General features: G+C 45.1%; 1 protein-coding gene across 1 annotated transcript in view; it reads left to right on the top strand.

Annotated features, from left to right (window-relative positions):
• LOC116979509 (mannan-binding lectin serine protease 1-like) overlaps nucleotides 1-24,932 on the top strand; it is a 73,358-nt gene extending 48,426 nt beyond the window's left edge. The window contains exons 3-7 of the mRNA XM_033031019.1: nucleotides 267-380; nucleotides 11,590-11,784; nucleotides 20,934-21,001; nucleotides 23,181-23,280; nucleotides 24,590-24,932. Of these exons, the coding sequence (XP_032886910.1) occupies nucleotides 267-380; nucleotides 11,590-11,784; nucleotides 20,934-21,001; nucleotides 23,181-23,280; nucleotides 24,590-24,783 (671 nt within the window). The 3' untranslated portion in view covers nucleotides 24,784-24,932. The remainder of the gene's footprint in view (nucleotides 1-266; nucleotides 381-11,589; nucleotides 11,785-20,933; nucleotides 21,002-23,180; nucleotides 23,281-24,589) is intronic.
• The last annotated feature ends 1,387 nt before the right edge of the window (nucleotides 24,933-26,319 follow it).

The following is a 26,319-nucleotide window of genomic DNA, read 5'->3' as shown; positions in this document are numbered from 1 at the left end:
GGCCCGGTGCTGTGGGGTGGGGCCTTGTGCTGTAGGGGTCCAGTGTTGAAGGGTGGGGCCCGGTGCTGTAAGATGAGGCCCAGTGCTGTGGGTTAGGGCTCAGTGCTGTGCTGCCCAGTGTTGCAGGGCCCGGTGCTGCAGGGCCCATATCACGGCCTCTCCTTCGTTCTCTGCCGCAGAGACCCATGGGGACAGGCTTGTTGTTTGTGCTGACAGAAAGAAGCCTGTGCATGCTTACACTAAGTCACTGTTCCTCTGTGCTGCAGGAAAGGAGTGGGTCGTGACTGCTGCACACTGTCTTCATCTTCCCTCTGACCCAGACAACCCAGAGCAGACCGACTCTGTGCTCATCAACATCACGTCATTTAAAGTCATCTTGGGTGAGTGTCCTGCTTCTGAAAACATCTTTCCACCAGGCAGGCCTGTAGCCACAAGGCATGATGGCCAGTGACTGTCAAGAGTTTGAGGGTGGGGGAAGAGGTGAAGGTCCATTTCACAGCCTGCCCTTAGTTCTCAGCCGCCGAGACCCAGGATCATCCTTGTTACTCTTCTCTGAATTCTTACAGCTTAATGAGGTGAATCAAACAGTGCCCTAACTATTAGGAGGACTGTTTAGAAGCTTTTTTAGAGAAGGGAAGAAGCTGTTTCTGAGTCTGGTGTTGAGAATATGTAGAATTGGGGATACCTTAGGACTAAGGTTGAAGTATTCTGAGTTAAGTTTTAATTTCTTTATTTTTACATCATTTAGTTAAGTTTCATTATCCTTGCTGTGTCATTTCCCTGGAAAACAGGTGATGTTTATGTGATATTTGCTGCCATTGTAATTGGCTAAGATGTATTATGCTGTGTATGATTGTAATCGGGTAGAAATATTGTCCCCACCTATATAAACATGTGATACTGTAGTTATTGGTCCAGAATCACCACCCTTTGTAAGTTACCTCCCACTGTAGCAACCATATTTTATGCTAATTCCTTTGTTTGAGCACGTGTTTCTCCATGATCCACTGGGAGGGCGGTAACAGAGAAACTTGGTCACCTTGGTGACATAAAGGATGATTTAAAGTATTCTAGTCTGTGTTTTCACTGAATGGACTAAGGGATATAAATACCGGAATTATCATTTGGGAGTTGTTGTCCGGGATCTCAGAGGAGGTCCTCACAGGTTTGCGGTAAAAGGGTTGAGTGTTGGGTCAGGGAGTCTAGGAATTGGGCCCCCGATGAGTGATTTTATTCCATCGGTTTTCCTCCGATTCGCTGATCCAGCTGCTCAGCAATTCGCTGGCCTTCGAGAGGCTTCCCGAAGAGACTGAGGTTAGTGGTCCAAAAAACACTGATATTGGGTCGGTTATATTGATGAAGGGGTTCAGCTGAGGGAACATTTATGTATTGAGGTAACTGGAAATACGTTTCGGGCTGAAGTAATAATTAAAAAAATTACTTTAAAATCAGCTTTGAGGTAGAAAGTCAGGATAACATTATAAATTACTTTGAGAGCCTGTACTGTGTAAAAGGTTGGGGAGGGGTTTCGGGCTGAAGTAAAAATTGATATATTACTTCAGCGCCAATAGGCTGTGGGCCGAGCATCAAAAATGTATCTAGAAATCAGTTTTCGTGACCCAAGTCACCGAACTACATGGCATTTTCCACAGATTTAGATGAAATATAATTGAGAAGGATGTCATAACTCATCATTGCCAAACGTTGCACATTAATTAATTAAACTAATTAGAAAATGAGATCTGGAAAGTAAGCGTCAATTAGTGGCCAATACCCATATTACACCATGGGCGGCCTATTTCCGTGTTGCAGTCTATTTGAACTATATATTATTATACCTATATATATATGACTTGTAAATATGAATGTAATCATATATAATTAAGTATAATTATATTATATAAAAATAATATGATGAATATAATTGTGAGTGTTTTTTTTAATGAGACTGTCGCTGAGGTCCTGCTCCTGAACCAGCCTAATTAATGGGTGAGGGCAGTTCTTGTGGGTTCCTCCCTTTACTGAACCCCGCTGACTGCCAGTGTGCAGAGTGGGGGTGACGGCCATAGTGGGACTGGGGCAGTTCCAGGTTTCCAGGCAAGGCATCTTCCAGTCGCTTTAATAGGAAATGTAATGAGACTGCAGCAGAGGTCCCATGTTTTAAGGGCTCATGAACCTGCCTAATTAAAGGGTCAGGACAGATCCTCTGGGTTCCCCCTTTTACTGAACCCCACTGACTGTCATAGTGGGGAGAGTGGGGGTAACGGCCATAGTGGGACTGGGGCAGTGCCAGGCTGGGTGGCAGACCTGTAAGAGACCTGTCTTATTTCTGATGTAAATGTCACATTCTGACCAAGAATCGAATGCTCTGATGTTTACTCGATGAGTATTCATTTTAAGCTACAATGAGCCTATATATATATTATAGAGATGGTGTCTTTGCAAATGAGGGCTATTACCTTTAACCTAAAATAACCCTAAAAGTGTTGCATTGTTTGAGTATCTGTAGTTTGTGTGTGTGTATACCTGTCAAACGTGTATCTGTGGATGTGTGGATGTAAGTGTGTATGTATGTGTGGATGGATGTATGTGCGAATGGATGGATGTGCAATGTATGTGTGGATGTGTGTGTGGATGTATGTGTGTGCATGGATGTGTACATGTATGTCTGCGTGCGGATGGATGTGGGTGTGTGTGCGGATGTATGTCCAAGTCTTTTGATAAGTTTTGATAAGTCCATTGATAAGTTATTGATAAGTGCCGTTACGGACGGCACTTTCTACAGCCTTCCCCCCAACCCACCCCCCCCACCCGCGAAGAAGATCCGCGGCTCCGCATTGGCGAATCGGCCGCTTCTTAATTGAGACCACGGCTTCACTATGGTAAGTACATAGGCCCCGCGATCGGAGCACTTTTTCCCGGTAAATTATCGCAGGCAGCTCCGAGATTAGATGTTAAAGACTTATTAGACTACAACAAGCTGGCATTAGTGACAATGTTTAATTTACCTTGTGTTATGGATACACATAGTTTAGGCCCTCAACTTCATGAATGAATGAATGAATGTGAGTGAGTGAATGAATGAATGAGTGAATGAATGAATGAAGGAATGAATGAATGAGTGAATGAATGAGTGAATGAATGAGTGAATGAATGAATGAATGAATGAATGAATGAATGAATGAATGAATGAATGAATGAAGGAATGAATGAGTGAGTGAATGAGTGAGTGAATGAATGAGTGAATGAATGAAGGAATGAATGAATGAAGGAATGAATGAAGGAATGAATGAAGGAATGAATGAGTGAGTGAATGAATAAATGAGTGAGTGAGTGAGTGAGTGAGTGAGTGAGTGAGTGAGTGAGTGAGTGAGTGAGTGAGTGAGTGAATGTACAGCCTTCAAATCTCATTTTTTCACATTATAAAAGGGTGCAATTAAATTAATTAAAGTCCATACAGATTAATTTTCATAAATTCAGACTTTAGATCTTACCTTTCAGTTTGAGTTGATTCACAAAGTTTCACAACTTTGTGTTGCAGCATCTCAGCAGGGACTTTGCTTTCAAGACTTTCTTCCACTTCTATCCACAGCTGCACATTCTTCAGACTACTTAATGCTTTTCTCACTAAATTCAATTACCCTGCTGCAAGTTTCCACAACATGTATTCCACAGAACAACAGAGAACCTTCATCAGAATCTCCAGTAAAACAGGCATCAGTGAAGTCCTCTCAGCCATGTTGTGTGCTAGCCTGAAGCAAAGCGCATGATTGGCCAACTGGCATACAACTCAATGTTAAACGTGCTTTGATTGGACGAAAAATACCCGGAATTTTTCCGTTTTTTCTCCAATTTAATAAAAATGTGCAAGTCTTGTTCATGACGAGTTTCAGGGGTGATTTATATACTATTTTTACACAATATGTGACAATTTCATGTAGTTCTGTGACTTGGGTCACGAAACACTGGAATAAAGCTCCTCGGCCCACAGCCTACAAGGTGGGACGGAGTGTCTGTGGTATTTCAGGTCTGCGATCAAAAAAGTACTGCTCTAAATACTGTTTAGTCAAAGTGTTTTATTGAATGTTTTTGTTTAAGTTTGTGTGGTTTAATTTTGTATATAGTGACTTATTTTTGCTTAAGTTTGCTTATATTCTTGCTTAAATTTGTTCATGCTTTTGCTTAAGTTTGTATGATTTTGCTTTAAGATTGAAGTAAGGACGATATCACATTTTTCTGATAACAGTATTCTTCTGCTGATAAGAATTCTGCTTGGTCCAGTACTTTCACAAAGCAGTACACAGATTCTTCAGATTTACTATTGAATTCAATTACTTCCTTCATTGTTAACTTTTGTCGTTCTAAAATACTCTGAGTTTTGTGGAGGGGTATTGTGGAAATTATTTTATTGTGGAATTTATTTTGATGTGTAAATTTTGTATTGTGGGAATCTAATTATTTTGTGTGAAATTTTTGGCAAAAATGAATCACAAGGTATGAAAGAGCTAATTGCTATTGCATCGCTTGCTGAGATACTTCACAAGATCGTGTGGCTTGTGTAATTACCTGACGCACGCAGGTAAAGGTGTAAGCATCTTTAATAGACATTCCAGTGTCAAATATGCAGTACATTGTACGTTCAGTTTGCTGCATCTACTGAATATAATGCACCGGGCGGGGTTATTACTACTAAGCATTCTGATTGGCTAACATGCAATAGCCAATCTACATCTCTTCTTGTAGAAATGAAAAGCAACTAAGACACTTTAAACAATATGCTGAGAGAGTATAGTAAGATTAAAGAAAATCGCCGTATCTAGTGGGTGGCCTACTAACCTGCTCGGCCCTCGTGCGGTAGGGTACCGCCTCAACCCCTTTTCCTTCCAAAAAGATGGGGACTGGGGTTGGTAATGCCGCTGGTGACCCGATGGGCTTGTGGGGAGAGACCGCCATGGGGGAATCGGGGGTAGACCAACGAGGGGAGCCCGGGGTACCGGTTACAACAGGAGATGCTGGGGCAAACCTACGTTCGGAGTGTGTGGTCTTAATCGCAGCGGGTGACGGGATGGCTGCAACAGGCGTCGATGTAAACACGAATGGTGGGGCATCAGGACCTGCAGGCACCAGACGAGGTTCCCTCACTGGAAGGAGATGTTGACAGTTGCGTCTGTAGAGGACACCATCCACTTCGACCAGGCAGGAGCGCGGTTCCTTTGAGGGGCCATGATTGTGCCCTAGTTTGGTATGTCCTTTGTCAGTTTGTAGGCGCACCACTTGTCCTTGTACTAGTGGTTTAAGCGGCTTGCTGGTCTTGTCATAAAACTGCTTTTGGGTATCGCATATAAACTGAACTCGCTTTTGTATCGCGGTGGGAGAGAGGTCCTGCTGCTGCAGCTGTTGCTGGGACACAGGTAGTGGTGGACGCGTCTGGCGAGACATTAGCCGCTGGGCGGGGGAGCTGAGAACGCTGTCCCTTGAAATGTTCCACAGGTTGAGTAGGTCGAGGTGGATGTCGGATTTTGCTTGCTAGGTGCGCTCCATGAGTTGTTTAGTGCTCCGAACAGCACGCTCGGCAAGTCCGTTGGACTGTGGATATTCTGGGCTGCAGGTGACGTGTTGAAAATTCCACCCTTTGGCAAAGTCATTGAATTTCTGACTGGTGAATTGTCTTCCATTGTCAGTTTGAAGGTGGACAGGTGCCCTATGCACGGGCAGGTGGATTTGTAGTTTCTGGATCACTGTCTCGGAGGTGATCGTTGGAAGTAGGTAAATTTCGAACCAGCTCAAGTAGGAATCCACCAAAAGAAGGTAGTGTTTCCCGTGCCATTCAAAGATGTCGGCGGGCAGTGAAGACCATGGAAGGGAGGGAGCTGGCTGAGGCAGGACGAGCTGCTTCTGCTGGTGTGGTGTTAGGCTGTTGCAGATGGCGCACGATTTGGTCTTTTCATGTATGAGCCTTGTCATCCCGGGCCAGTAGAACATGTTTTGGCCCCGGCCTCTGTGCCGGGTTGGCCTCTGTGGATATCGTCATAGTACTCGCCCCGTAGAGTGGGAGGGATGACTGCCTTATGGCCTTGGACGATTATCCCGTCCTGTAGCACTAGTTCGTCACGAACCAGGAAGTAGGGTCGTATTTCTGGCGGGGTGTTTGACTGTTTGTGGTGCCATCCGTTCCTTATGACGTAGTTAGCAGTTGTGAAGTCTTGTCCGCAGCTGTGTGTTCGGCAAGGCAATGTATTTGGTCAGTCGGCACGAACGAGACTTTCAGGACTGAGAATGTCTCGTTCGATGAGGTGGTGTTCACTGGTAGTTCGCGGGGCTCTGGAAAGCGTGTCTGCTATGTGCATGTCTTTACCTTTCTTGTATACGATGTGGAAATCAAATACCCTGTAGCTGCATCATCATGCATTGTAGATGAGTCGGGGCAGCCAGATGGGCTTGTTCAAGATTTTGACCAGTGGCTGATGGTCAGTCTCAACAGTGATAGTTTTTCCAAAAATAAAGTCCTTGAATTTCGAACAGGCAAAAACTACAGCGAGCAGCTCCTTTTCAATATGAGCATAGCGTTGTTCAGTGTCTGTTAGGGTTCGTGATGCCTAGGAACTAGGCATCACATCGCCGTCGCTGGTTGTCTGTAGGCATGCTGCGCCTAGCCCGTACTGGGATGCATCGCAGGTGATGATGATTGGCAGCTTGAGGTTGAAATACGCCAGCGTCGGTGCGCTGGCTAGCTGGAGCTTGAGTGCCTCGAAGACTCGTTGGTGTTGCGGATACCAGGACCATGCTGTGTCCATGTGCGTCAGTTGTCGCAGGGGGGCAGATAGATCGCTGAGGTTGGGAATAAATTTGCTCAGATAGTTCATCATACCGAGGAATCGTTGCAAACTGGTAACGTCGGTGGGAGTGGCAGTTCGTTGATGGCTGCAGTCTTCAGCGGATCGGGTTTTAATCCATTGCTGGTGAACACATGGCCGACGTAGGTGACTTGCGGAACTCGGAATCTGCACTTGTGTGGGTTGAGTTTGAGTCTGGCACCGTTTAGTACATTTATCAAGTTGGCGTCATGTTCGGCTAAGTCACGACCGTAGACTAGGATGTCATCGACAATGATGGCATGTGGATATTCTGCAAATAACTGTTCCATTGCGCGTTGGAAAACCTTGCTGGCTGAGTTGATGCCGAATGGCATTCTTATTAATCTGTAACGGCCAAATGGTGTCGCAAAAGTCGTCAGAGCAGATAATGCATGGTCCAGTGGTATTTGCCAGAAAGAGCTTTTGGCATCAAGAACTGAGAATATCGCTGCGTTTCCAATCTGTGCAGCCACGTCCTCTGTGGTTCTCATCGGGTAGTGCGGGCATTTGATCGCTGTGTTTAGGTCTTTGGGGTTGATGCAGACCTGTAACTCCTCTTTGTTCTCTTGGTGGTTACGACCATAGTGGAGACCCAATCTGTGGTTCGCTGACCTCGGCAATAACAGATGGAAACCATCCGTTTTAGTTCCGTGTGTATTCTTTCCTGCATTGCATGGGGAGCTCTGTGCGGTGAACGGACCACTGATATAAATGTAGGATCTACGGCGATCCTGTACGTCATGGGCAGCTTGCCAAGTTTGTTGTCGAACAGGTCTTTGTACTGGGACAGCAGCTGCTGTGTTGGCTCCTTTGTCAAACAGAGTTTGTGGACAGCACATCCAAAATAGTCCAGCCCTAGGTCATGCATTGATGATGCCAAGCAAGGTTTCAGAGTTAGGTCAAACGATATAAAATATTAGGTTTTTTGTTTGTTCAAATCAGCTTTCCCCAGTAGGTGCAAAACATCCCCTCCGTAGGCATGTAGGGTGGAGGAGTCATTTTTCATTAGCTCCATGCTCCTGATCTTGTTGAACTCTCTTAGCGACATTACGTTGACTTTGCACCCGTGTCGACCTTGGCGGTCAGGGCCTTGGTGTTTATCACCATGGTCACTGCTGGGTCCAGCTGAGGAGCGTAGGAGATAGTTCTGCTGAGTCGTTGTATGTGTTATCGGAATCATTCCCGTGGGAAGCACTATCGTGTTCTTGGGAGTCAGAGTCTGACAGTTCTTGTTGTAGCAGGCGCAGATTTGTCCTTGAAGTAGCGTTCCCACGAGACCGACAACACATCGCAAAATGATTAGGCTTCTTGCAGTTGTGACAAACTTTCCCATGGGCTACGCAGAACTGGCGCCCTCTAGAGTGGAAATAATTGCAGTTGGGGCCTCTAGTGGCAGGCACATTAGAACTTTTCATAGGCACATTTGAAACATTGCGGGAAGAGTAGTTAGCAAAATTAACGTTGTGTTGCTGTTGTGGGCTGGGAGGGTCAAAGTCTGCGAGCGGGGCGACGACCTCCGCCATGCAACATGAATGAATGGCTTGATCTAAAGACAATTCTGCGTTTCAAAGTAGTTCAGCTCTTAGCTTGCGATCGCTTATTCCCCCCACAATCTTATCTCGTACTAACTCATTAGTCAACTGACCGAAGCGGCACCGTGTAGCCATATGCCGTAAGTCACTGATGAAGCGTTCGACAGGTTCGTCGACCTGCTGCAGATGGGTGAAAAATCTTGATCTTTCAAGGATGCGGTTCGAGGGCAGGTCACGCAGCTCTCTGAATTTTCTGAGTAAGACGGTTGGATTGTCGATAGTTTCTGCAGGCACTAGGACCTGGCCGTTCTGAAAAATAAACTTGCCAAATTACTGACTGAAACAGGGGCCAGTTGGGTTAAATTACTCCCTGTGGAGCTATTCCAGATGTGCACCACCCCAACAATGGAGGCTCAGTTGAGTCCAGCAGAGATTGGATATGGCCGTCCACTCAGAACCCCATGGAACCAGAATACTACAAAGGCTGGTCACTTTCATCACACAACTATGGAAATGACTAACTATATTTTATCATTAACCAGAGCATTGAGAGATGTACACTCTAACCACTCCTTCTAAAATTGAACCTGGTACTTATGTAATGATCAAGAATCGGATGAGGATGAGATTGGACATTCAGTGGGAAGGACCTTACCAGGTCCTTCTAACAACCCCTACTGCAGCTAAGGTGGAGAGGAGGCATGCGTGGGTTCACCTTCACCACTAACATTGTCAGTATGGTGCCGAAGACATAAAACACTAACCTTTTCCTTTAAGAAATCCCTTTCTAGGATAAATCACGATGGACATACCGCTGTTGTTCATCTATCTTGGGACATTGATAGCCATCAGGTCTGCGAAAAATAGAGCATGCCGATGTAATCTATCACCTATGTGAAGGAGATGCACTGCAATGTGATGGTGATAGCAAGGATGGAGAATCATAATTACGGAGTATTGCCATGTTACCATGCTCCTTGTAAAATTGATGATGCATGCCAAAAGGAGGGAGTAAAAGTCCCTGTGCCTATTTAGATGAAGGGATTACAAGTAACATTAGCAGATTTTCAGATGAGACAAAGCTGGGTGGCAGTGAAAACTGTGAGGAGGATGTTATGTGAATGCAGGGAGACTTGAATAGGTTGGGTGAATGGGTAGATGCATGGCAGGCACAGTATAATGTAGATAAATGTGAGGTTATTCACTTTCGTGGCAATAACAGGAAGGCAGATTATTATCTGGATGGGGTCAGATGGGGAAAAGGGGAGGTGCAACGAGACCTGGGTGTGCTTGTACATCAGTCACTGAAAGTAAGCATGCAGGTACAGCAGGCAGTAAAGAAAGCTAGTGGCATGTTGGCCTTAATTGTGAGAGGATTTGAGTTTGGGAGCAATGAGGTCCTTCTGCAGTTTTACAGGGCCCAAGTGAGACCACACCTGGAGTATTGTGTGCAGTTTTAGAGAGCTGACTTGTATACTATGGAGTTTGGAAGGATGAGGGGGATCTTATTGAAACGTATAGGATTGTTAAGGGTTTGAACACACTAAAAGCAGGAAGTTGAAAGAAGCAAGTGAATGGGGTAATTGGGGCTTCGGAAGTTGGTCAGACTGGCTAATCAACATGGCTACGTACCGAGCTATTGCGATTATTTGTATTTTTGTAGGATTAGCAGTTGTAAAATGTGTATTGGGGAGAATGCAGACAGCACTGGAAGGCAAAGGTGCTCCGAGAATGTTATTGGTGAGATGGGATGAAGTATGTGATGAAGCAAAGACTGTGTATGTTGATAAGGTGCAGGAATGTTTGAATGACTGGAAGGTATATGTAGGAACATGGGGAGTTATCATGGAATGATAAAATGGAGGAATGAGAATATGTAGAATTGGGGATACTTTAGGACTCAGGTTTAAGTATTCTGAGTTAAGTTTCAATTTCTTTATTTTGACATCATTTAGTTAAATTTAACATCATGTCAAATTAAATTTGACATCATTTAGTTTTGACATCATTATCCTTGCTGTGACATAATTTTTCCTGGAAAACATGTGATGTTTATGTGATGTTTAATGCTATTGTCATTGGCTAAGATGTATTATGCTGTGTATGATTGTAATTGGGTAGAAAGATAGTCCCCACCTATATAACCGTGTGATACTATAGTTATTGGTCTAGAATCACCACCCTTTGTAAGTTACCTCCCACTGTATCAACCATATAAATGTTAATTCCTTTGTTTGAGCACATGTGTTTCTCTGTGATCCACTGGGAGAGCTTCCCAGGGCGGTACAGAGAAACCTGGTCACCATGGTGAAATAAAGGATGATTTAAAGCATTCTAGTTGGTGATTTCACTGAACGGACTAAGAGATATAAATACCGGAATTATCAGTGTTGTGTGCTTTCAAGCTTCTGTGTTTTCTGCCAATGGTAGTGGGAAAAGAAGGATTGACTGAGGTGGGATTTGCCTCCCCAAAGTTCTGTCTTTAAGAAACATACTGCTGTGTTGGACACCATCACCAGCTGAGGGAATGAAGGACAGTGATCAAATACTGCTCTCCCTCAACATCTACGCCCCAGAAACAGATAAAGCCCCAGCTTGGAACGTTACTCCCATTCGCCCACCTGGTCCCCAATCAAGTTTATTTTCATAATACCTAACCGAAAATCTGCCTCAATGCATTCAATGTTTTAAAATATCATTTTTAAACCTTGCTTTAAAAAACCTGCTTGCTTATATTCAGGAGAGTTCATTGGGTGGTGTGATTAATATAACTGAAAATCAGTTCATAGAATTTTTTTTTAAATTCGCCATCACTTGTGATTGACCAGATTTTAAATTACTGCAATTTATCTTTAAAAAGATAGAATATATTTTCTAATTATACTGCGTACGTTGTCGTTTTGTTAAAGTGCTTTACAAATGTCAGACTAGTTCAAGCTTCATCTCAGTCACTGCTGACTGATGATCTATCAATGCCAGGCCAGGTTTGTAGTCACAACACGTCTCACGTGTACTGGTCCTGGGAACTCTAGCCACACGAAAAGTAACAGGACTTCAGAATGTCATGCTCTTTGTGCTGGTCACTATGAACAGAGAAATTGAGAAGTCATGGAATTAGGTGGGACTCAAGGGCCTGATTTACTGCAGACTGGAAGCTGGGGATTGTATACATTTTCCATCACTTCCCAGCCTTTGTGTTTCAGGAAGGCAGAAAACATTGAGAAAAGAAGAGACAGAACAAGAGTATCATGCCAAAAATATCATCACTCATCCCCGTTACAATGGGTCAACTTTTCAATATGACATTGCGCTGTTGGAACTACCAAGTAAAGTGAAAATGATGGATTATATAATGCCGATCTGTCTGCCAGAGAGCTCCACTTCAACTCTACATACGGGTAAATCAGCATCAATGCATGCGGCATTGGCAATGTTCTGAATTAACAGTCAATCAGTCTGAAGAAGGGTCCTGACCTGAAATGTCATAGTAACATAGAAAATTGGTGCAGGACGAGGCCATTTGGCCCTTCGAGCCAGCACCACCATTCATTGTGATCATGGCTGATCATCCACAATCAGTAACCCGTGCCTGCCTTCTCCCCAGAGGCACTGATTCCGTTAACCCCTAGAGCTCTATCTAACTCTTTTTTTAATTCATCCAGTGAATTGGCTCTACTGTCTTCTGTGGCAGAGAATTCCACACCTTCACAACGCTCTGGGTGATTTTTTTTTTTATCATCTCAGTTTTAAATTTTCTCCCCTTTATTCTTAGACTGTTGCCCCTGGTTCTGGACTCCCCCAACATTGGGAACATTTTTCCTGAATCTAGCTTGTCCAGTCCAATTACAATTGTATATGTCTCTGTAAGATACCCTCTCATCCTTCTAAATTCTGAATACAAGCCCAGTCTGTACAGTACAGTCCTTACAATCTTTCCTCATATGACAGTCCCGTGAACCCGGGGATTAACCTCGGGATTAACATCTATCCATTTGCTGCACAGATGCTGCCTGACCCACTGAGTTCCTCCAGCACTTTGTATTTGGTGCTGGATGCCTCCTGGCCATTTTGATTAAACCTCCTCCCATTCCGCTTCCTGGAGGAACTCCATTCTACACTCCAAGTTTTGCCAAGGCCATAGGATTATGGAGTTATACAATGCAGAAACAGGATCTTGGCCCAATGTGTAGGAAGGAACTGCAGATGCTGGTTTAAACCAAAGATGGACACAAAATGCTGGAGTAACTCCAGACGGCAGCCTGTCCTGCTGAGTTACTCCAGCATTTTGTGTCTATTTTGGCCCAACTTGCCTTCATACATTTGTCTCATTTGCCTGTATATGGGATTGGGATTGGTTTATTATTGTGATGTTACTGTAAAAATAAAACAGGCAAATTATATCATACGTGGTAGTGTAAAAGAGATAAAGGGCAGAGTGTAGTGTTACAGCTACACAGAAAGTGCAGATCAAAACAGTGCAAGGCTGTAACAAGGTATATTATCTGATTGGGATTACAGCGAATGATATCAAGATATCAGTTGGGAAGAGACTGGTCCTAAATCTAGTGCTTTCAAGCTTTTGCATCTTCTGCCCATTTGGAGAATGGAGAAGAGAGATTGATCAAAGTGTTATTGGTCCTTGATTATATTCGCTGCTTTCTTGAGGCAGATGAACTATTGATTAGGAAGGGGGGGGGGGTGTGAGCGGGGGTGGAGAGGCTGGTTTACATGATGGACTGGGCTATCTATCTATCTATCTATCTATCTATCTATCTATCTATCTATCTATCTATCTATCTATCTATCTATCTATCTATCTATCTATCTATCTATCTATCTTACTAAAAGTAAGATCTTGACCACTTCCTGTTTTTCTGTTTCATGATTTTTGAAAAAAACGCTGCCACTTACGGCTGTGATTTTTGGCCATCTTACTCTGAGTCCCCTTCCGCTGTGCAGGACAAGGGGATTTTTCCCATCGATGAAAAATAAAAGAGTTATTAATGTTTAAAAAATGTTGACATTCTCTCTGCTGCTCCTGCTGGTGGGAGGGGGGAGGGACCATAAAACCCGGAAGTGTTGTGCGTCACTCAGTCTCTGCAAGATGGAGGAAGCGAGAGGATCACGTCTGTCTGAGCTGTGAATAACACTGAACACGTGTCTACTCAACTGTGAGTGCCCTTAATGTGGTTTGAAAATGAAAATGTAGTTGCTTTGAAATGCTGCACTGCAAATGGTTGTTGTTGGTGGTAACTGCTTTGAAATGCTGCACTGCAAATGGTTGTTGTTGGTGGTAAATGCTTTGAAATGCTGCACTGCAAATGGTTGTTGGTGGTGGTAACTGCTTTGAAATGCTGCACTGCAAATGGTTGTTGGTGGTGGTAACTGCTTTGAAATGCTGCACTGCAAATGGTTGTTGGTGGTGGTAACTGCAACTTCCTGTTTCCACTGTATATTGATTTTAGATAAAACGCTACCACTTATGGCTGTGATTTTTGGCCATCTTACTCAGTTCCCCTCCGCTCATCAGGTGCAGAGGATTCTTCCCATCAATGAAAAATAAAAGTGTTATTAGAGTTTAAAAACATGTTGAGAATCTGCAGTTTCTCTGGAGTCTGAAGAAGGGTTTCGGCCCGAAACGTCGCCGGAGTCTGAAGAAGGGTTTCGGCCCGAAACGTCGCCTATTTCCTTCGCTCCATAGATGCTGCTGCACCCGCTGAGTTTCCCCAGCAATTTTGTGTACCTTGAGAATCTCTTTCCTGTCAATCATGCCATGAAAGCCACGCCGCTTCCGGTGGGAGGGGGGAGGGATTATAAAACCCGGAAGTGTGGGTGTGGCTCAGTCTCTGCGAGATGGGGGAGGGAGAGGTCACGACTGTCTGAGCTGTGAATCAACTGAACACACTGAATGTCTACTGAACTGTGAGTGTGGTGTTCATGTGGTGTTTTGTGTGGTTTTATAGTGGTTTATGGTGGTTTCACCCTGCTTGAAATGGTATGAAACTGCATTTGAATGTGGTGGCCTTGCACCCTGCATGAAATGGTATGAAACTACATTTGAATTTGGTGTCCTTGCACCCTGCCTGAAATGGTATGAAACTGCACTTGAATTTGGTTGCCTTGCAGTTGTATCCTGCTTGAAATGTTATGAAACTGCACTAGCATTTGATGGCCTTGCACCCTGCTTGAAGTGGCATGAAACTGCACTTGAGTTTGGTGGCCTTGCACCCTGCTTGAAGTGGCATGAAACTGCACTTGAGTTTGGTGGCCTTGCACCCTGCTTGAAGTGGCATGAAACGGCACTTGAGTTTGGTGGCCTTGCACCCTGCTTGAAGTGGTAGGAAACTCCACTTGAGTTTGGTGGTCCTTGCACCCTGCTTGAAGTGGTATGAAACTGCACTTGAATTTGGTGGCCTTGCACCCTGCTTGAAGTGGTAGGAAACTCCACTTGAGTTTGGTGGTCCTTGCACCCTGCTTGAAGTGGTATGAAACTGCACTTGAATTCGGTGGCCTTGCACCCTGCTTGAAGTGGTATGAAACTACACCTGAATTTGGTGGCCTTGCACCCTGCTTGAAGTGATATGCAACTGCAATTGAATTCGGTGGCCTTGCACCCTGCTCGGATTGGTAGGAAACTGCATTTGAATTTGGTGGCCTTGCACCCTGCTTGAAATTTAAATTTCAAGGAATAGCCGTGAGTCAATTGCTCGCCCACCAGCCGTAAGCTGCCAGCACATCAGGCTTGAGTGACTAAGCAGTCACCCCAAGAATCCATTTGGCCCACAATGTCCATACTAGCCCTCTGGAAACCAGTCTCTTCAGCCCACAATACCCATACTAGCGCTCCAGAAAGCCCCCCCCCCCCCCCCCACTGGCCACCAATATTGGAATTGGTGGGGAGGTGGAATATTGCATTGGGGCCATTCGGCCCTTCGAGCCTGCACCGCCATTCAATATCATGGCTGATCGCCCGCCCTCCCATGGGACCCAACGGGTTTTTCACCGTTCTCCTATGCTGCGATTGCATCAAGTTTTGTTCCAATCGGCGGTCTAATGTAAAAGGTTTAAAATGTTTAGCGAGGTTTAAAAAAAATCTTAAAAACCGCGCGTGCGTAGATCAATCGCCTCTCCTGCCGTTTAGCGCCACGTGGATTAGTCTATTCTCCTGTCACTCCGCGGGACGGTCTGCCCCTTCTTGCACCATCGCGTCTTTACTGGAGCTGAGGATGGCCGGCGGAGGTTTCCAACCAGACACAATTTTCGGAGGGACCGGAAGCCCAGTACCCGCTGTGAGTCACCATCTCACCGTCAGCTCCAGCCCCATCCCCTCTGGTCCCCCTCTCCCCCACAACCCAGGTCTTTTCTCCGAGCTCTCTCCCCCCTGCCCCCAACCACCCACACCCCCTCCCCCTCCCCCCACAACAGCCCCCCCCCGCCCACACGTCCCCTTCCCCCCTCTGCCCACACCCCGCCTGAAGCCAGTGGGGAGCCGCAGCAGTAGGCAGTGGTAGTCCATGACAGTGATAGGCAGCCGTAGCGGTCGGCAGAGGCAGAGGTAGGCAGCGATAGGCTCAGGCAATGGTAGGCATTAGCAGCGATAGGCCATAGCAGCGCTCTCCCCCCTTCCCACCCGCCCCCAACTGCCCTCGCCCAAAGCCGTCCCCCTCCCCCGGCTGCAGAACGCAACAAGAGACGCAACAAGAAAGAATGGACTGAATAAATCTCATCTTTAACCTTTATATTGTTGTTATATTTGAAGTGTTATTCACATTTTATGCTTTAATCCCTTTCCCCTTTTCCACTTGCCGTGCCCGCCACCTGTGCCTGCGCAGTAATACCTGCATGTACTAAGTCACAATGGGAACCCAATGGGCAGGAATGGCTGCGCCGCCTGAGAGTCGCAAAGAGTGGATGGGGGGGTTGAGGGGGGATGGAGTGAGTGCAGGACGCACCGGCCCCCAACAGCCCCCATTTGTAGCTGCCCCCCCGGCTATAGGACGCTCCCACTCCCACCGGCCCCCGACAGCCCCCTTCTGAAGCATTCCCCCCCCCCCCCCCACCGGCCCCCGCCTGAGGGCCGTCCCCCTACCCCAGCTGTACGATGCTCCAACCCCCGGCCCCCGACAGCCCCCTCCTGAAGCTGTCACCCTCCACCGCTGTAGGACGCTTCCCCCCCCACCGCCCCCACCTGAAGCAGTTTCGTCCCCAGCTGCAGGATGCTCCCCACCGGTCCCCCGCCTGAAGCCGGTGTGGAGCGGCAGCGGTAGGCCATGATAGCAATAGGCCGCGGCAGGCCGCGACAGCAGTAGGCCACGGTAGCAGCAGGGGTAGGCAGCGGCAGGGGTAAGCAGAGGTAGGCCATGGCAGCGCTCCCTCACCTCCCCACCTACCCCCGACAGACCCCGCCTGAAGCCATCCCACTCCCCGGCTGCAGGACGCTTCCCCCACCAGCCCCTGCCTGAAGCCATGCGCCTCCTTCGGCTGCAGGACGCTCCCCTCACCGTCCCCCGACAGCCCCCACCTGAAGCTGTCCCCCTCCCCTGGCTGCAGAACGCAACAAGAGACTCAAAAGAAAGAATGGACTGAATAAATCTCATCTTTAACGTTTAAATTGTTGTTATATTTTAAGAGTTATTCACATTTCAAGCTTTAATAAATCCCTTTTCCACTTGCCGTGCCCGTCTGCTGTTCCTGCGCATTAATACCTGCGTGTTCTACGTCACAATGGGAACCCAATGGGCGGGAATGGCTGCGCTGCTAAGAGTGGATGGAATATTGCGTTGGGGAATGGGTTGCGTTGGGGGACCAGGCCTCCCGTGTGACTGGGACCCACTTAGTCTAGTATCAACTATTTACAATTACGTAGTTTTGGGCAGAGCAATTGCCAAACTGAACTGTGAGATTCTACATTATTTCTACCGTGCATCTATAGAATTTGGTAAGTTATTGGAGACATGCCAAATTTTCTTAGTATTCTGAAGAAGTAAAGTAATTCTGAAGAAGTGTGCTTTCTTGGCAATGTGGTTGGACTAGGACAAATTGTTTATAACATTCACAATTAGAAACTTGGAGGCTCTCAACAAACTTTACCAGCACCATTGATGCAGACTGGGGCATGTACCTGCTTCCTGAAGTCAATGACCAGCTCCGTCATTTGCTGACATTAAGGGAAAGGTTGTACCTTGACACCATGCTTCTGTCTCCTTTTGTCTTGTCATAGTTTGGGATCTGGCCCACTTTCGATTATCATCTCCAAACTTTTAAATAGAGTTTGTGTTGAACTGGGCCTCATCGTTCTCAGTGTATATGGGTATTGTATGGGGTTGAGAACGTGACCTTGCAGGGAATTGGTGTTGGGAATTATCATGCCACCTATCCATACAGATTGTGATCTATGTCAGAAGTCGAGGATCCAATGGCAGAGGGCAGTGCTGACAACTTGGTCCAGCAGTTTGGCGATAGGTTTGCTTAGAATTATGGTGTTGAAGCTGGAGCTATAGGAGTCTTTGCTGTCCAAATGTTGCAGTGGATTAAATTTATCTGTGAGGCTGGAGTTAATGTGCAACGACAAATGTGTCGAAGGTGGATGTGATGATGGTGGGTGTCAGAACCACTGGATGACAGTCATTAAGGCATGGCGTCTGGGTTTTCCTTGGCACTGGGATGATAGTGGTCTTCTTAAAGCAAGTGAGAACCTCAGATTCAATTACGGAGAGGTTAAAAAGGTTTGTGAATACTCCTGCCAGCTGGTCCGTGCAGGTTTTCAGGACGAGGACGTTAAAACATGCAAGCCTTGCCCCAATGGACAGATGTGTGTTTAGTCTGGTCCCTGATGGCTTTGCAATGGCTATAGCTAGATTTCTTGCACAGGTCAAGATCGCCTGACTTGAGGTAGGATGATTGGCATTTTCCTTTTATTCCCGCTCTTTCCCCCTCTCCCCCTCACCCTTCCACCCATATCCCTCCATTAAAATTTACGTTTCATTGCTCCACTTCCTGAAGAAGGGTCCCGATCCAAAACGTCATCTGTCCATTCCCTCCACACCTTCTGAGTTCCTCTAGCACTTTATAATTTGCTCAAGATTTCAGCATCTGCAGTATCTTGTGTCTCCAGTGATAATTGCATCATCTTTAGCCAAGTTGTGAGGTACTGGAAGACTGGAGGGTGGCTGATGTTGAATGTTATTTCAGAAGAGTTGCAAGGACAAGACCGGGAGCTACAGGCCAGTAAACCTGACATCAGTGGTAAGGTACTGGAGGGGATTCTGAGGGACAGGATCTACCAGCATTGGGAAAGGTAAGAACTAAGAAGGGATAGTCAGTGTGGCTTTGTGTGTGGAAAATCTTATCTCACAAATTTGATTGAGTGTTTTCGATTGAGGTGATGTATAGGATTGATGAGAGTAGGGTGGTAGATGAGGGAGGGAGGAAGCTGAGGGGTGACCTTAGGGAAATTTATAGTCATGAGGAACATGCATAAGGTGAATGGTGACAGTCTTTTTCCCAGGGATTCACAAGGATGTTGCCAAGACCCGAGGGATGGAGCTATAGGGAGAGGTTGGGTAGGTCTTTATTCCTTGGAGCAAAGAACACTGAGGGGTAAGGGTGAGGTGCATAAAATGGGGGGTGGGAGAAACCTCTTTCACGGGGTAGGTACCCCAAGAAATAAAGGGCATGAGTTTAAAGTGAGAGAGGAAAGCTTTAAAAAGAACCTGAGGGACAACTTTGTCACACAGAGAGTGTGTATATGGAATGAGCTGTGAGAGGAAGTAGTTGAAGCAGGTAAAATAACAACATTTAGAAGACAGTTAGACAAGCAGTTGGATAGAAATGACTTGGAAGGATAGTGCAGCAAATGGAGTTAGATAGACATCTTAGTCGGTATGGACGAGTTGGACTAAAGGGCCTGTTTCTGTGCCGTACAATTCTATGATTAGTCTCTTTTGCACTCAAAGACCTGCGAATTTTTTCTAAAGATGCATCTACTATAGAGCTGTGTATATTATACCAATTGTGACCAAAGCAATGCTTTGTAAAGGTCTATTGTGACTTCCTTGCACATGCACTCCAACTCCATATCGCTTTGTGCTCTATTTGCCTTTGTTATTTTTTTTCTCTATTTGCCCTCTTATTTCTAACTATTCTACACATGTCAGATCTTTCTGTTTCTGTACTCCTCAGAATAGTGTACGTTGATTTAATCCATTGAAATCCTGGAGTTCTTGGATTTTGACCCAGACGGTGAAGGAACAGCAATATATTTCCAAGTCAGGATGGTGTGTGCTTGGAGGGCAACTCCCAGGTGGTGGTGTTCCCTGTACTGTTGCTGCCTTTGTTGTAACTGGGAGAGGGGGTGGGTTGGGAAGGTGCTGTGTGAGGAAGCTTGATGAGTTGCTGCAGTGCATCCTGTGGATGGTACAAACTGCTGCTACAATGCGTCGCTGGTGGAGCAAGTGAATGTCTGTGGACAAGTGCCTACCAAGTGTAATGTGTGCTATATCCTGCATGGTGTCAGGGGGTGAGCTACTCACTGCAGGATTCCTAGCCTCTGACCTGCTGTTCTATCCACATTGTGTATGTGACTATATCAGTTTAGTTTCTGCTCAGTGGTAACCCCCAGGGCATTAATAGTGGGGGATTGAGTGATGGTGAGGCCACTGAGTGTCGGGGTGATTGCTGGATGTTTAATATGACCATGGTCTGATCTATCTGGATAGGCTGAATGGAGTGCAGGGTGGGCACCTCCTGAAAAATAAATCCAGGAATCTCTCAACACCCAATGCTCTACATAGTTTTAATACAAGGAGTCTGACATTTAGGACTGAGGTACGGAGTAACAACTTCTTGCAAAAACTGGTGAATCTCTAGAATTCTGCAGCCCAGTTAGTTGTAAAGGATTAATCATTAAAATTCCTAGTGTGGAGAAAGATATTTTTGGAAGATCAGGGGAATTGTGGGCTACAAGGAACTGGCACAGTTGAGGAGTAGGGCAGATGTTGCATGGCAGAGGAGTCTTGAGGGGCTGAGTGGCCTATACCTGCTTAGGTTTTCTTGTGCAGTCACATCAACTCCCCCTCAGGCTCAGAAATCCTAAGTTTGAGTTTGGCCAGTTGAAGCAGTTCCTGTGGTAATTATATTTCAAAAAAAACTTCTGTCATCTTTGTTTTCCTTGGGATCTTTTCCCCTGCCTGGATCTGCACCAGTTGTGCCTCTTTTTGATGTTTGTTTAATATTTTGACTTTTCCATTTGGTGGTTCATGGGCTGCTTTTCTTTTGGCATCTAAGCATTTTCCCCAAAACGTAAAGTGCTGGAAGAACTCAGCAGGTCAGACAGTCTCTGTGGAGGCTGTGGAGGGAAATTACAGGGACCTATTTCTGCATTAGTTGAGTTATCCCTCCTCCATGGTACTGACCTTGGCTGGTCTGATTTTGGATGACCCCAGGGTGGGTCTGACCTGAGGCAGTTACTACATGCACATTAGCTGCTCTTGCTCAGAGTCAGTGTGTTTGAGATACTGAAACTGCATTGTTTGGTTTTGTTTTGAAGGTGACATGGTGATAGTTAGTGGATGGGGCAAACAGTTCCTGCACTCGATTCCTGAGACGCTGATGGAGGTATGTTTGTTATTGTCACGCTGCAGAACACATCTGTTAGCTAACCTGGTGGTTAGGTTACTTGAGATAAGTAATGGGAATCCAACAGCAGAAAACTGCAAAAGTTGTGCAACTGAAATAAAATCAGAACTTGCTGGAAATGTTCTTTGACACTTTTTGTTATTTATACCTCATTGTATAATTTAAAGCTGGTGTATATTTTCCCCCATCTCTGTGGACAGAGTGGTAAAGAAGGCATATGATATGCTTGCCTTCATCAGTCGGGGCATCGGGTATAAAAGTCAGCAAGTCATGCTGCAGTATTATGTGCAATTGCCTTTCTTGAATAAAGGAGCTACATTTACTGCCTTCTAGTCATCTGCATCTCTCCTATGGCTAATGCACATTTAAATATCTGTCAGTCCTAGAAATGCCCCCCCCCCCCCCCCCCCCCCTCCCTTTCTACTTATAGATGTGATATGTGTCCTTTGGCCTTGTGTATTTATCCACACTTAAACCTATAAAACATCTACCTAACCAGCGGAGCAGCGCCCCAAAGATCACCTCTTAGTCTCAATTATTCACTATCTATGTTAATAACTTGGAAAAGGAGACAGGATGTAACGTATCCAAGTTGCTGATGAGATGAAAGAATGTGGTAAGGCATGCCAGCAGGTTGTGTAAAAGTTGAGCTGGATCCAAACTTGGCTTGCTGTTGGAAGACAGATGGTGATTGCCTCGGTTATTTTTGTGATTCAAAGCCCATGCCAAGTGGTTCATCATAGAGGTAGTTGTTGGGACGCTTGAATGTGAATGTAGGAGGTTTGATCAGTAAGTTGCAAATGACTTCAAAATTGTTAATGTTGATAATGAGGAGTGTAGACTTATGTTGTGGAGATACAAAGACGGCAGATGGTGGAATTTTGAGCAAATAACAAAGTGCTGGACAGACTCAGTGGGTCAGACAGCATCAGTGGATGGAATGAACGGAAGTCATTTCAGGTCGGGATGTTTCAGATTGAGTAAGGGTCCCGACCTGAAACGCCGCCTGTCTATTTCCCTCCCCAGGTGCTGAAAAATATGGAATAGTGTAGACTCTGTACAAGGCTATTCTGAAAATAGCTGATGAAGAAATCCAAAGGCAAATTCATTGTGGCATTTGGTAGATAGGAATGTTTTAATTACTAATAGAAACATCCTGACATAGCCCAACCGATGAAGGCAAGCTTGCCATATGTCGTCTTTACCACTCTATCCACCTGTGGAAGCTAAACTAAACTAAACTATGTTGCTCTATAAACTATGAACCTACGTAACTTGAATAGCAAGGTCTCTGTGTTCATCGACATTCCTTAATGATTTACCATTTACTAAACACCTACCTCTGTGTGACTTCCCAAAATGTATCATCTTGCACTTGCCAGGAATTCCAGCCTTGAATTCTCCATCTAACTCTTCACCTGGTCTACATAGAACAGTGCAGCACAGGAATAGGCCCTTTGGCCCACAGTGTTTGTGTCGACCGTGTTAGTTTAACCTGCACGTCTGCCTGCACACGATCTATATTCCTCTGTTATTTGTCTGTCTAGATTGCTCTGAAATATTGCTATCTTATCTGCTTCCACCACTTCTACAATTCTCTGTAAAAAAATAAAATGGCCTCTTAAATTCCCTTTAATCTCTCACCTCAAAGCTTTGCCCTCTAGTATTTGACATCTTCACCCAGGGGAAAAGTCACTTTATGTATGCCTCTGATAATTTTGTATATCCCGCTATCGCTTTAGACTAACAGTTTCTATTCCAGATTGCCAGGAACCTTTGTGCTATTTGCAAACTTACTAATCATACCTCCTGCATTTGCATCCAATTCATTAGTATTGATCACAAACCGCAAAAATCCTAGCAATGATACTGCAGTACACTACTAACCTTCCATTCAGAAAATCATCCATTACCCTCTACCACCTATCATGAAGACATTTGTGAATCCAATTTGCCAGCTCACATTGGATCCCTTTGCCTTAACTTCCTGAACCAGCCGGCCATGTGGGTGTTTAATACTTTACCGAAGGGACTTTAGACATTATTCTGAGATTGTTCTAGTCACAGACGGCGGAAGAATTGTCATAGCAATATTTATGATCAGTGGTACATTTGCATTCAACATTTAACACAAACTGACCCTGTCTTTCTTGTTTAGATTGAGATTCCAGTCGTAGACCATAACCAATGCAAGGAAGTCTATAGCCAGCTTGGAAGACAAGTCACAGATGATATGATTTGTGCAGGACTAAAGGAAGGTAATGGCTATATTCCATTCAGATAATTTTAGATCCCATGCCCAATCAGACAGGTTGAAGAGATGAATGTATAGAACTGCATTCATTGTCCAATCCAATGGAAGTAGGGGCCATCATCTTGTTGGTTCATCTTGGCAACTCCACCTCAATATTATTTTAAATCTCTTTCAAATACCTCCACGTCTTGTCCCAGAATATTTCTCCCATGTATAGGCTACTAGTAGTTTAAAATTTCCAGAACAGAAATTTCTTGGTGACTAAAACGGAACCCAATACTCCCTAGTGTGGACTCACCAAAGTACAACTGTAACATAACATCCCAACTTCTTTACTCAATATCGTGACTGATGATAGCCAGTGTGTCCCCAGCCTTTTTTACCACCCTCTCTACATGTAACATCACTTTCAAAGAACTATTGTACTTTAGATCCCTCAGCTATACAACACTCCAAGGTCCCTGCCATTCACTCTGGTCCTGCTCTCATTCCACTTCCCAAAGTGCAAGAACATACATTTCTGAATTAAACTCCATTAACCATTCCTCGGCCCAATTGCCCAGCTGATCAAGACCCCTCTGTATTTCTTGATAACTATCTTCACTGTATGACACCACCTATTTTGGTGTCATCTGCAAACTTACTAATCATGTTTTGTACATTCTTATCCAAATTGTTAATTTAGATGACAAACAAAATGGGCCCAGCAACAATCCCTGAGACACACTAGTCAAAAGCCTCCAATCTGAAAAACGTTTCCACCATAGCTCTCTGTCTCCTACCGTGAAGCTAATTCCGTAGCCAGTTAGCTCACTCCTCCTGGATCCCATGCATTATAATCTTCCAGAGCAGCCTACCATGCAGAACCTTATCAAAGTCCTTTATGAAGTCCATATAGACTATGTCTATGGTCCTGCCTTCATCAACCGACTTGGTTACCTCTTCAAAAACTTTCAGGTTGCTTCCTAATCCTCAACTGAAAAAAAACTTGACATTTCCGAAATCTCCTGATCATCTTTTTCCTCTGTGGATTTCCTGATGTGGTTATGACAGTCCCTTTTACTCCAGCAGAAGCCAAAGTGGTTGATAACATTCATAGTTCATGATGTTATCATGTGATAGGAGCAGAATTAGTTCATTCGGCCCATCAAGCCTACTCCACCATTCAATCATGGCTGATCTATCTCTCCCTCCTAACCCCATTCTCCTGCCTTCACCCCATAACCTCTGACGCCGTACTAATGAAGTCTTTGTTACACTTCCTCGTTTAAGCAAAGCAAGTAACACGTGGCCCTGACCACCTCTGGTTTCAGGTGGGAGTGATGCTTGTCAGGGAGATTCGGGGGGTCCAATGGTGGCTATGGATGGAGAAACAAATCGCTGGTTCCTGGGAGGGACGGTATCGTGGGGAGATGGCTGCGGAGAGGACAACCGATACGGAGTTTACTCAGATGTTAGCAAAAGCCTCAAGTGGATCCAAAACATAACGAAGATCAAGAATATTTGATTCAAGAACCCAAACCTCAAAAGTATTTTGCAAATATTTCTAAATTGTCTTAGAAACTCTTTACTGTAGGTTTGGATGAGTATTTTGTTGAACAATCTACTGTACATATTTATTTCTTTTGGATAAATTATATAATTTATAACATTGAAAAGCATTGTTTCAATGAAATTGAGGATGAGTTGGAATTTTCACTGCATCTGGACTTTTAATAAAGAAATTCAAAATCTTCATTTATCTTTACCATCCTTTCAGTGATGTCACCCTGATCATCTCATTAATACCAGTTTCTAAACATCTCCAATTCACCAAAGGCTCGAGTGGAACACACATGATTATCTTTCCACCAACTACTAGCTCAATCCAGGAGTTATTGACAAGCCAAAATAAGAAAATCCACTCAGGCAGACCATTCCTCCATTGTTGATGGTTGAAATTCCTAGAATTCCTACCTCACCAGCAGACCAGTTGGAATCACATCTTACGGAAAGGAATATTGCTATTGGAGGTCCATCATCCAAGTGGCCAGCATAAATCAATCCAGCCCCTGCTATGCAGGACTTCCTTAGGGCTGTGCTTCCATCCAAAGGTCAGCAGTGGTGATATTCGCTGATGATCACACAATGTTGAATTCCACTGGCAATTTCTCAAATAAATCAGCCATGCCTTCATGCATTAAGCCTGAGACAAGTCAAGGTGGTTGGTTGTCATATTCACTAGGACTGGAACAATGAAATTATTGTTGCAGCTTTACAGGTGCATTAATTCAACATTAAATGTACAATAAACAATAAATGACCAGTTATATTCATAATCCGACCATAGTAATTCAAACCAATTCAGTCCATGGTATTATCCTCCATGGTATAATGGTATAATATAAACAGCATATAATCCTCCAACATTTCCGCCACCTCCAAAGGGATCCCACTACTGGCCACATCTTCCCATCTCCACCCCTTTCTGCTTTTCGCAGAGACCATTCCCTCCGCAACTCCCTGGTCAACTCGTCCCTTCCCAACCAAACCACCCCCTCCCCTGGTGCTTAGCTCTGCAACCGCAGGAGATGCAACACCTGTCACTTTACCTCCCCACTCAACTCCATCCAAGGACCCAAACAGTCTTTTCAGATGAGGCAGAGGTTCACTTGCACCTCCTCCAAACTCATCTACTGCATCCACGGTGTCGACTTCTCTACATTGGCGAGACCAAGCGCAGGCTCGGCGATCGTTTAGCTGAACACCTCCGCTCAGTCCGCCTTATCCTACCTGATCTCCCGATGGCTTAGCACTTCAACTCCCCCTCCCCCTCCCCCTCCCATTCCCAATCTGACCTTTCTGTCCTGGGCTTCCTCCATTGCCAGAGTGAGGCCCAATGCAAATTGGAGGAACAGCACCTCATATTTCGCTTGGGTAGTTTACACCCCAGCGGTATGAACGTTGACTTCTCTAATTTCAGGTAGCCTTTGCTCTCTCTATCCCCTCCCCCTTCCCAGTCCTCCCACTAGTCCCACTGTCTTCTCCTACTTTTTTCCTTTGT

Source organism: Amblyraja radiata, chromosome 13, assembly GCF_010909765.2.
Source record: "Amblyraja radiata isolate CabotCenter1 chromosome 13, sAmbRad1.1.pri, whole genome shotgun sequence".
In the NCBI taxonomy this organism is placed as follows: domain Eukaryota; kingdom Metazoa; phylum Chordata; class Chondrichthyes; order Rajiformes; family Rajidae; genus Amblyraja; species Amblyraja radiata.
Note: the sequence above shows the minus strand (reverse complement) of the source record. Positions and strands in the feature narration are given on the sequence as shown.